General features: G+C 37.1%; 1 protein-coding gene across 1 annotated transcript in view; it reads left to right on the top strand.

The window, feature by feature from the left end:
- The first annotated feature begins 2,793 nt into the window (after window positions 1-2,793).
- The window catches only part of CNBD1 (cyclic nucleotide binding domain containing 1), a 274,214-nt gene continuing 264,678 nt past the window's right edge, over window positions 2,794-12,329 (top strand). Inside the window, exon 1 of the mRNA XM_076005344.1 lies at window positions 2,794-2,910. Coding sequence (XP_075861459.1) covers window positions 2,823-2,910 — 88 coding nt within the window. The 5' untranslated portion in view covers window positions 2,794-2,822. The remainder of the gene's footprint in view (window positions 2,911-12,329) is intronic.

The raw sequence follows: 12,329 nt of genomic DNA, 5'->3' as shown, positions 1-12,329 counted from the left end.
TTTCCCTGATGATTAGAGATGTTGAGCATTTTTTCATATGTTTGTTGACCATTATTCTGTCTTCTTTTGGAAAATTTCTTTTCATGTCCTTTGCCCACTTTTTGATAGGGCTGTTTGATTTTTTTCTTGCTGATTTTTCTGAGTTCTAAATAGATTCTAGTTATCAGCCTTTTATCAGATGTGTAGCTTGTGAAAATTTTCTCCCGTTCTGTAGGTTGTCTGTTTGCTCTTGTAACAATTTCTTTGGCTGTGCAGAAGCTTTTTATTTGATAAGGTTTCATTTATTTATTTTTGTTGTTGCTGTGATTGCCTTTGGGGTCTTTTTCATAAATTCTTTGCCTAGGCCAATGTCTAGAAGAGTATTTCCAACGTTTTCCTCTAGAATTCTAATATTTTCACCCAGCGTGAGTTGATTTTTGTGAGAGGTGAAAGGTGTGGATCTTGTTTCAGTCTTCTACATGTGGCTATCCAGTTTTCCCAGCACCATTTATTGAATAAGGATTATTTTCCCCAATGTATGTTTTTGTCTGCTTTGTCAAAGATTAGATGGCTATATGAGGATGGTTTTGTATCTGGGTTCTCTGTTCTGTTCCACTGGTCAATGTCCCTGTTCTTGTGTCAGCCCTAAGCTATTTTAATTACTGTAGCCTTTAGTATAGTTGGAAGTCTGGTAAATTGATACCTGCCATTTTGTTTTTATTGTCTAGGATTGCTTTTGCTATATGGGGTCTTCTCTGGTTCCATATGAAGTGTAAAATTATTTTTTCTATATCTGTGAAAAATGATGATGGTATTTTAATAAGGATTGCATTAACTCTGTAGATCACTTTGGGTAGTATAGACATTTTAACAATGTTGATTCTGCTAACCCACGAGCATGGTATGGTCTTCCACCTGTTTATGTCCTCTGCTATTTCCTTCCTCTAAGTAAGCTATTTAGTTATTTATATTTCTGTTCCCTCCTTAATGTTCTTGTTTACTTGCATTGTCACTACTCATTATTATCTTTTTTTTCCAAATTGTTTTCAAGCAACATCCAGTTTGATGTGAAATTACTATGATATTATGTAGCTTTTAGTGTATAAGGTTTATTGTATGTGAAATACAGAAAAGACAAAAGAAAAAGGTGAAAACATAGAAAAGAAAGGAAAATAACTAGAAAATAATATAAAATAAAAGAACTGATACAATTGGAATCGGAGAGGAAATTGATCAGTATAAACTTAGGGTTTTAGGAAAACATCCTTTTTTACATTTGTTTGATCAAAATTGTTTGTCAGAAAAACACCCAACATTTCATAGCTCCGCCTGCTTAGCACCCATGAAAAATGCAGGTCCTTGGCTCTTTTAATGTTAAATGTGAGAATGGGCAGAGAATGTATCCAGATAGCCTGCGGAATAAAAGCAGTAGGGATTAACAAGGGGGGACAGTTGGAATGAGAAGGTGCCATTCTGAGATGTGAGCCAGGCAGGTGAAGGTAGCTGGCTAGTGTAGAAGGAAGACAAGATGAAGCACAACAATGAGAACTCAATGAATTTGAGAGTACAGTGAGTTCAGAGTTAGTAAAACTGGGGACAGGAAATATTCAATTGAAAAGTTATGCTATAGTAAGTTTTTTATGCAGATACAATTTAATAGCAAGGGTTGCAAGAAAAATTTGCTACTTTTGTAATATAATGAATATTTACCATTCCAGTTATTAATGTTTTCTAGATGAATAAGTGACTAACACTCTACTACTCCAGCACAGATATCAGACAGCCACATTTCCTTTCTATATAATGTTTTATAGTTATGACACCAGGAAAATATTTTTATTTTTTAAATTTTTTTAAATTTTTGGAGACAGAGTCTCAATTCTGTTGCCTGGGCTAGAGTGCCATGGTGTCAGTCTAGCTCAAAGCAACCTCAAACTCCTGGGCTCAAGCGATCCTCCTGCCTCAGCCTCCCGAGTAGCTGAGACTACAGGCACTCGCCACAGTACCCGGCTAATTTTTTCTATTTTTAGTTGTTTGGCTAATTTCTTTCTACTTATAGTAGAGATGGGGTCTTGCTCTTGCTCGGGCTGGTCTCAAACTCCTGAGCTCAAGCAATCCTCCCGCCTCAGCCTCCCTAAGTGCTAGGATTACAGGTGTGAGCCACTGCGCCAAGCCATGAAAATATGTTTAAAGGCCTTGAAAGATGACGTGTAGAATCAAAAGATACACTAATAAGGACTCTAAACCCTAGCCACTGTAACTAGCCTTAATTATTGTGGAGCAGCAGGAAATAACCAAAAACATGCACCACATTCCAGCAGAATATAGTTAAATGTAAGCAGGTGTGAGTTTATTGGTATATGATAATTAGAGGGGATATTTTACCATATGTATGTAGCCATGGAGAGCAGTATAAATATCCTTTTCCTGTTACTGCTATAAAAAGGATCTGTGATACCCAATGTAAACGTTTGGTAGCCAGGAGAAGTGCTCTGAGCTATAGACCAATAAAGTGAATTCTTTCATCTAACCTGGACTCATGAGTGCTGTTGATTCTGTTATATCGCCTTGTATATTACCTTTTCCTCCTTCCTTCCTACGCTGTAGTTCACAAAGTCCCTCTCATAAATATCGCTGGACTAGGATACAACATAGTTCTTCCTGGTCTAGACATCACTCTTGGAAACATTACACAAACAATGGATAAGATCTGTGACCAAGAAGATTCTATAGGACTCAACCTATGAAAGACTACCTTGAAGGTTCTGATTTATGACCTCAAGGAAGAGAGTGATCATTTACTTTTCCACTAGCCTCTGATCAGCCACCTTTAAGCCGTCAAGATGCCTATGTCTTCTCTTCCAGCAGCTATTTTGTCTCACATGATAGCTATTAACAATGTGCCTCCTCCTCCGATCCGCAATATACCAAGTGAGTGGGGAATGCTTTGAGGGACTCATTCACCTGTCACTGTTTTCCATGGTACTTACCCCATTTATAAAAAGTGGGGCACTTCAGGGTTGGTAGGGACATTGGGAATCTCATGGACAGCATTTGGAAGGGAAAGAACACAGAAGTGTCAATCTTGCTTTGTCCATTTGAACTCATTTCAATTCTGTAGGTCTCAAATATTTTTCCTTTGTAAAATGGGGATCTTTATTCCCTCTTAGAGCTTCGAATACATTGAAATATTTTTAGAGGAATGCTAGCACTCTGGGCGGCGAGGCAGGAGGATCGCTCAAGGTCAGGAGTTCGAGACCAGCCTGAGCAAGAGACCCTGTCTCTACTAAAAATAGAAACAAATTAATTGGCCAACTAAAAATATATAGAAAAAATTAGCCGGGCATGGTGGTGCATGCCTGTAATCCCAGCTACTCGGGAGGCTATGGCAGAAGATTGCTTGAGCCCAGGAGTTTGAGGGTGCTGTGAGCTAGGCTGACACCACAGCACTCTAGCCCAGACAACAGAGTGAGACTCTGTCTCAAAAAACCAAAACAAAAAATTAATACTCATGGTCTCCAGGGAAAAATGTAGCACAAGCAACAGTTAATACCCTTTGAAAGGGTATACTTATATCTTGAATAGTGTCAGACAAAGTCCTTATGTTAAACCAAGTTAATTTCTGTATATATTACTTTGTATGTTTTTTTTTATTATTGTGAAAAAGTCTTATATATGATCAAAGTTTTATATTTCTATTCGAGTGGAAATAAGTATTAAATGTAATTTTGCCAAAAACTACAGATTATACAGTTTGGCTTTTATTTGTGAAAAAGAAACACTCACTGTAAGATGATTTTTTTTTTTTTTTAGCAGCCTAGGAAACTCAGTAGCTGGAAGTTAAAAGATCAAATTAATTTCGAATCAATGAAATGAGATATGTGCTACCCTCTGTAGTGCCTCCCAAGGACACTTAACTTCTGTGAAGTGATTAAAAGATGAAAAATCAGCAGCAATTTAGATCTCAGAACTGAATAGAGCATAATGGAAAGCAGTGGCGCTCCCAGATTTCTCTTTAGAGGTTCCTACTTGACGTTCTATGTCTGTGACTTCTCTTGGGAGACGTGTCCTGCTTGCTTAATCACTGTGTCTTTGTGCCAACTCTAGCAAGTTAACAATGTCTCTTAGCAAACTCTGATTGTCACTGCTGAAACAATGACCTCATGAAAGCCTGAGTGTGGTGGGTGCTCTCAATCTACAAAATGACTGAAACTGAATTACGAATGTGTTTTAAATGGGAATTATTCAGAATACAATGGGCATTAATAGGAATGTCCAGTTAAGTACCTGAAAAGAAAATCCAGCCATTATATGCATCCTTGTTTACTTTGGATTTGACTAGTTAAGTTAGATTTAGTGACTCATATCCACCTTTTCTATAAGTATTTTTATGTGCGTAATATTTATTGTGTGCTTTCTATGGGCAGTGTGTAAGCATTTTGCACATTATATTGTTATTTATTTTTCACAAGAATCTTATGATGTCTATGTTGGGCACAATTATGGCCCCCAATGATGTCCATGTCCTAACCCCCAGACCCTGTGAATATATTATGCTACATGGCGAGAGAGAATTGAGGCTACAGGTGGAATTAAGGCAGCTAATCAGCTGATCTGGAGATTGGGAGAATATCCTGGATTATCCAGGTGCCCACCATAATCATAGGGGTACTTATAAGTGAAAGAAGAAGGCAGGAGGGTCAGTGAGAATGAGAAGATGTGAGAAAGACTCAACTGGCCATTGCTGGCTTTGCAGATGGAAGGGGGACACAAGCCAAGGTATTTGGACAGCCTCTAGGAGCTAGAAAAGGCACAGAAATGGATTCTCCCCTAGAGCTTCTAGAAGGAATACAGTCCTGCTGATAATTTGATTTTAGCTCAGTGAAACGAGTTTCAGACTTCTGATTTCGAGAACTTTAAAATAATACATTTTATTTTCCCTGAGACATAGTCTCATTCTGTTGCCCGGGCTAGAGTGCCATAAGCATCAGCCTAGCTCACAGCAACCTCAAACTTCTGGGCTCAGGCTATCCTCCTGCCTCAGCCTCCCAAATAGCTGGGACTACAGGCATGCGCCACCATGTCTGGCTAATTTTTTCTATATATTTTAAGTTTTCCAGCTAATTTCTTTCTATTTTTTGAGTAGAGACAGGGTCTTGCTCTTGCTCAGGCTGGTCTCGAACTCCTGAGCTCAAATGATCTACCTCCCTCGGCCTCCCAGAGCGCTAGGATTACTCGCGTGAGCCACTGTGCCCAGCCCATTTTTTGTTGCTCTAAACCACTAAGGTTGTGGTAACTTTTTACAGCAGTAATAGAAACCTAATACAAGCCCCACTTTACACTTAAGGATAATGAGGCTTAGGTTTCATACTAAGGTTCATACAGTTGTTAAGCGGTAGAGGGCTCCTAATGGTATCATCCCTGTAAATGAACTCTATTAACAACAACAAAAACAGTAGCACTCCTGTTCCCTCCTTACCTACTATTTTGAAATACCTTGCCCATTTGGCCACTTAGATGCTCTTGATTTAAAGGAGGCAACATGCCACACATCTTTAAACACTCCTCCACTGCTGTCTTGTTGACGCTGAAACTCAGACTCAGACACTTCAAGTAGTTAAGCTTCTTGAGCTTATTTAGTGCTTAGGGGTTTTTTTCTTTGAAACTTTCAAGTCTCTTTTTATAGTCTTTTTGACTTGTGCCTCGGGATTCTTTATAGCTTGTTAACCCTAGGGAAGAGATGAGTGTTCTCAAAAGCAAAGAGTTGTACCACTTTTTATTTTGGATGAGAATTATTTTTGAAAAAGCCTTACAGTTAGCAAAGTGTACAGTTTTAGCACCTGAGTGAAATAGCATCTGGTCTAAGTACACACAAGTTGATTGTTGTAAGTTGATTTCCTAAAGAGACAGAAAGAATAAATGCCTTTAAAAAATTGTTAATGAAAGGCAGGAAGCTGTCCTTTACCATTGGGTTATGATTAGGACTGTGACCAGTTAGCTACTTTTGCTTGGGTTAATATGCTGCATCTCCATTTCTTTTCTATTTCCTTTACTTCTTAGGCTTATTCTTCTGAGAAAGAATGAGTTTAAAAACATGCTTTATATTTTGACTACTGGTAGATTTGGGAGAAAGAATTTCAGTGCTTGTCTAGTGCCAAAAGTGTTTCAAGTTCACAAGACATTTGCAGGTACATTTTACTTGTTCCAACATACATAGACATAGGAGGAAAAAAAGCATTCAAGAAAAGATCAGGGACACTTCAAGGAATTTAGAAACAAGATGGTACTTTTAAGTGAATGATTTTCTTTGTTCTTTTTCATTTTATGGTGTACGTTTACTGAAAACTTGAAAAGACTGTGTCATAATTCCTAACACTTCAAGGGCGTTTTCTGCATTTTGAGCATTTTTTAGCTCTTTCATAGCCAGAGATTAAAGGAGTTTCAAAATATGTATTTATTTGGAAAAGTGAATATTGTATTGTTTTAATGTTTTAAACCATTTAAATGCTAGGAGGAGTGCAGGCAAGAAAAAGGGAGGCTTGTCAGTGGAGAAGAAAAACATGGAAGCAGACAGTGTAATGTACACAGAAATAAGGTTTATAAAAAGAGAGAAGTAAAAGAAATGAGAATGTAAATTTCAAGAAGGAATAAAAGGTGGAAAAATGGTTGAATGTTTGTGTGTGTTTCTGTTTGTATAACCAATAATAGTCCCTATGGAAAATGCCATCATATAATTTAGGAAAAGAAGTACTGGAAATTAATTTTCTCAAATTTATTTTTCAGTGTTTAAGTCACTCTTTGGGTCCCAAGGAGAAAAGATGAATGTTTTATTTTTTTAAAAAGTCCAAACATTTCTTCTTTTTAAAATTACTATTCAAATAGCTATCTCAATGTACTTGTATTTTTTGTCAGACCATCTTGAGTGACCTTTATAAATTATGGGAATTTAAACTTGAGTTCAATAATGCCTGGGGGTTCAGGCAGGAAACAGGAAATGATGAGGTAAATTGCAATAGCTGCAAATCAGATCTCTCCACTAGATGTCAGGCTCGGCCTCCTCCCAGTCTCTGGCTACTGCTCTACCCTCAGTCTTTCAGAAATTAGTCCTGTCTTATCAGTACTTATTAGTACTTTCATCAATTCTTCAGCCATCTAGGTTGGTCCTACATCACCTTTCACTAAACCAATCTCTGACTTTTCTTCCAACATATATTAGGAACCATATTACTTGTCTGATAAGATGATTTGAAAAAAAATTAATCATATTAAGTCTCTACTAGAAAGCTATCAGGGTCCTACTTGCTTCCAAAACTTAGATTACAATCTATTTTCCACAATCTGGCATTTAAATCTTTCATGATTAGACTAAAATCTGTCTCTTGTGTTCTAGATTTTACACTCCCATTGATATCTCTCTGCTACAGCTAAAATGTTTTGACATTCCTTAAACCCATCTGCCAATACTGATCAAGGGTACAGGGGAACTTCTTCAGGTTACTTAAACATTCAGATGGCCACACTTGACACACATGTAGGACATAAATACGTCTTCCCAGAAGAGCAGCATCAGGGGTTCCCCTTCCCTGGAAGAAGTCCTCAGCTGCCTAGGCAACAGCCCACACAGCCCTCTTTGGCCACCCAGTTGGCAGCTCAGGTTCAAGGTAAAGTGATACAAGTGAATCTACCATTTGATCCAGCAATCCCATTGCTGGGCATCTACCCAAATGATCCAGTGACACTCTACAAAAAAGACACCTGCACTCGAATGTTTATAGCAGCACAATTCATAATTGCAAGGCTGTGGAAACAGCCCAAGTGCCCATCAATCCAAGAATGGATTAATAAAATGTGGTATATGTATACCATGGAGTACTATTCAGCTCTAAGAAACAATGGTGATATAGCACATCTTATATTTTCCTGGTTAGAGCTGGAACCCATACTACTAAGTGAAGTATCCCAAGAATGGAAAAACAAGCACCAGATATATTCTCCAGCAAACTGGTATTAACTGAGTAGCACCTAAGTGGACACATAGGTGCTACAGTAATAGGGTATTGGGGAGGTGGGAGGGGGGAGGGGGGCGGGTATATACATACACAATGAGTGAGATGTGCACCATCTGGGGGATGGTCATGATGGAGACTCAGACTTTTGGGGGGAGGGGGGGAAATGGGCATTTATTGAAACCTTAAAATCTGTACCCCCATAATATGCCAAAATAAAAAAAAATTAAAAAAAAAAAGAAAAAAAAAGAGAGTCGCATAGGACAGGTGCTGAATTACCCCAGTTTAAAAGTCTCATAAGCCAATGTCTCTTATAAAAATTCCCTAGGCCCTGCTTTTCAGATTTCCTGTAAGGAATCTCTCAGTTATAAGAGTCAAGGTGCTCAGGAAAGTCTATTTCAATGGCTCCCCATCAGGTATTTGTAGATCCTCTACAGTTCTTCCTAATCCAGATACAACTCCTAGTCCAGATACAACTCCCTAGTCCAGTTGTATCTGGACTAGGAAGAACTGTAGATGGATCAATAGATGATTGTTATCATAAACAATGATAAGATGACAGATGATTGTTATCATAAACAATGTTGCCTAGCAACACCGTTAACTCTCTACCTTAACCTGGCTTCTAAGGAATAGAGCTGGAGAGTTCTCATGTTGAAGGGAATATTTTTCCTTGAATTACATCATTATAATCTTCACTATACTCTTGTCCCTTAGCCCCTATTTCCTGTCTTTGGGATTCCCATCAGTTGTTCTCTATTTGTTTCTATCATTTCAGTTCTCTAAAGTTTTTCTCAGCTACTTTAATCTCCATGAAGACTCTCTTGGCCTCTCCATTACGAAGTAATCTCTGAACGTCCTTAGCCCTTTCTCTATTTTCCTCCTAATATTCTAATTATCTTTAACCTAGAGATCTTAGAGATCTCTATACATTAGAGATTTTATACACATGTGTCTTTGGACTGTGGTTCTTACTAAATGAATATCTTGAAATAAGAGTTTATTCTTCACATGTCTTTGTGTCCTCAATACCTAGCATGCAAATGAAATGAAGAATGAACATACCTCATGGAATTTATAGGGATTTTGGTGACTAGGACTCTTTAAAATTTATTGTGTAAATCACACATGCATCAGCACAAGAAAACATTGAAAATTTGAGACTTCCTCTCAACCCATATATTCAATCTTATTCTCAAAAGTAATCACTAGGAAAAAAGTTTTTTCTTGAAATTTGCCAAGCATATTTATATGTGTGTGTGTAAGAATGTATGTGTATGATCTCAAGTTTTTATAATATTAAAGTTTTTACTTGACAATTGTATATATTTGTGCTGTAAAATTTGATATATATATATACTATAGACAGAGTAAATCAAGCTTATTAACTTATTCATCACTTCACATACCTACCCTCTTGGTGGCAAGAACTTTAAAAATCTACTTGTTTAGAAATTTTTAAATATACGATGCATTATTATCTATGGTTCACCATATTGTGCAATAGATCTCTAAATCTTATTGCTCCTGTCTAACTGAAACTTTGTCCCCTTTGACCAACATCTGTCCTTTCCCCACATCCAGCCTTTCCCCAGTCCCCGGTAACCACCATTCTCCTCTCTGCTTCAGTGAGTTTGGCTTTTTTGGCTCCCATATGTGAGTGAGATCATGCAGTATTTGTCTTTCTGTGCCTGGCTTATTTCACTTAACATAAGACTTAAGTCTTTAATCCATCTTGAGTTAAATTTTCGTATATGGTGAGAGGTAGGGATCCAGTTCCATTCTTCTGCATGAGGCTACCTAATTTTCCCAGAACCATTTATTTTTTTTTAATATTTAAATTTTTTTAAATTGAGGATATTATGGGGGTACAAACATTTTGGTTACATGAAAGGCATTTGCCTCACTCAAGACAGGGCCACAAGCGTGTGCTTCCCCCATACAGTGCACCTGTCTCCATTAGCTGTGGGTTTACCAACCTATCCCCTCTATCCCTCACCCCTCAAGGTGCCTTCTCAACTGGCACACAGTGAGTATTTCTGCCATATGAGCACCGTAGTGTTGATCAATTAGTACCAGTTTGATGGCAAGTACATGTGGTGCATGTTTTTCCATCTTTGTGATACCTCACTTTGAAGATTGGGCTCAATCTCTATCCAGGATAATATAAGAGGTGCTAGATCACCATTGTTTTTTATACTCGAGTAGTAATCCATAATATATATATATATATATGTATATATCACATTTAATTAATCCACTCATGTATTGATGGGCATTTGGGTTGTTTCCACATCTTTGCAATTATAAATTGTGATGCCCTAAACATTCAAGTGTAAATATCTTTATTATAGCATGTCTTTTTTTTCCTCTGATAGATGCCTAGTAGTGGGATTACTGGATCAGATGGTATTTCTATGTTTAGCTCTTTGAGGTATCTCCAGATTACTTTCCACAGGGATTTACTAATTTTTAGTCCCACCAACAGTGTAAAAGTGTTCCAATCTCTCCACACCCATGCTAGCATTTGTTATTTTGGGCCTTTTTGATGGAGGCCATTCTCACTGGAGGAGATAGGTGATATCTCATTGTAGTTTTGATTTGCATTTCCCTAATGATTAGAGATGTTGAGCAATTTTTTATATGTTTGCTGGCCTTTATTCTGCCTTTTTTGAAAAGTCTCTGTTCATGTCCTTTGCCCATTTATTGATGGGGTTGTTTGATTTTTTCTTGTTGATTTTCTTAAGTTCTATATAGATTCTAGTTATCAGCCCTTGATTGGATGTGTAGAAAACAAATATTTTCTCCCACTCTGTAGGTTGTCTATTTGCTCTAAAAACATTTTTCTTGGCTGTGCAGAAGCTTTTTAATTTGATCAGGTCCCATTTGTTTATTTTTGTTGCTGCTGTGATTGCTTTGGGGATCTTCTTTATAAATTCTTTACCTAGGCCGACATCTAAAAGAGTCTTCCCCACATTTTTTTCCAGAATTCTTAAGGTTTCATGCCTTAGGTTTAAGTCAGTTATCCAACGTGAGTTGATTTTTGTGAGAAGTGAGAGAAGGGGATCCAGTTTCAATTTTCTCCATGTGGATATTCAGTTTTCTTAGCATCACTTATTGAATAATAATTCTTTTTTCCAATGTATACTTTTGTCTGCTTTGTTGAAGATTAGATGACAATATGAAGATGGTTTTATATCTGGGTTCTCCATACTATTCCAAAGGTCTATATCTCTATTCTTGTGCTAGTACCATTCTGTTTTGGTTTTTATAGGCTTATGGTAAAGACTGAAGTCTGACAGACTGATGCCTCACAATTTTTTCTTTTTGCTTAAGATTGCTTTGACTATATGAGGCCTTCTCTGGTTCCAGATGAAGTGTAGAATTATTTTTTTCTAAATCTGTAAAGAATGATGCTTGAATTTTGATGGGATTGCATTACTTCTGTAGATCACTTTAGGTAGAATGGACATTTTGACAACATTTATTCTATCAATCCATGAGCATGGTGGGTATTTTATCTGTGTACATCATCTACAATTTCTTTTCTCAGTGTTTTGTAGTTCTACATATAAATATCTCTCACCTCCTTCGTTAAATATATTCTTAAATATTTAAATTTCTTTGATGTTATTGTGAAAAGTGTTGCATCTTTGATTTGATTTTTGGCTCAACTGTTATTGGCATATATGAATGCCACTGATTTGCGTGCATTAATTTGTATCCTGAGACTTTACTAAATTCATTTATCAATTCCAGGAGTCTCTTGGATGCATCTTTGGGATTTTCTAGGTATAATAGCATATCATCAGCATAGAGTGAGAGTTTGACCTCTTCTGCCCCTTTCAGACACCTTAATTTCCTTTTCTTGTCTGATTGCTCTGGCAAGGACTTCTAGCACTATGTTGAATAGAAGTGGAGATAGTGGGCAACCTTATCTGGTTCCAGTTCTTAGGTATAATGCTTTCAACTTTCACCCATTAAATATGATGTTGGCCTTAGTTTGGGTTTGTCATATATGGCTTTTATTATTTTGAAATATGTTCCTTCTATGCTTAGATTGTTGAGGATTTTTATCATGAAGTAGTGTTGGATTTTATCAAATGCTTTTTCTGTATCCATTGAGATGATGATATGGTTTTTCTTTTTAATTCTGTTTATGTGGTGAATCACATTTATTGATTTGCATATGTTGAACCACATCCCTAGATGAAACCTACTTAATCATGGTGAATTTTCTTTTTGATGTGCTGTTGGATTTGGTTTGCTAGTGTTTTATTGAGGATTTTTGCATCTCTGTTTATGAGGGGTATTGGTCTGTAGTTTTCTTTCCTTGTTGTGTTC

The sequence above is a fragment of the Microcebus murinus genome, chromosome 7, assembly GCF_040939455.1.
Source record: "Microcebus murinus isolate Inina chromosome 7, M.murinus_Inina_mat1.0, whole genome shotgun sequence".
NCBI lineage: Eukaryota > Metazoa > Chordata > Mammalia > Primates > Cheirogaleidae > Microcebus > Microcebus murinus.
The sequence above is the reverse complement of the archived record's forward strand: the minus strand, read 5'-3'. Positions and strand labels throughout refer to the sequence as shown.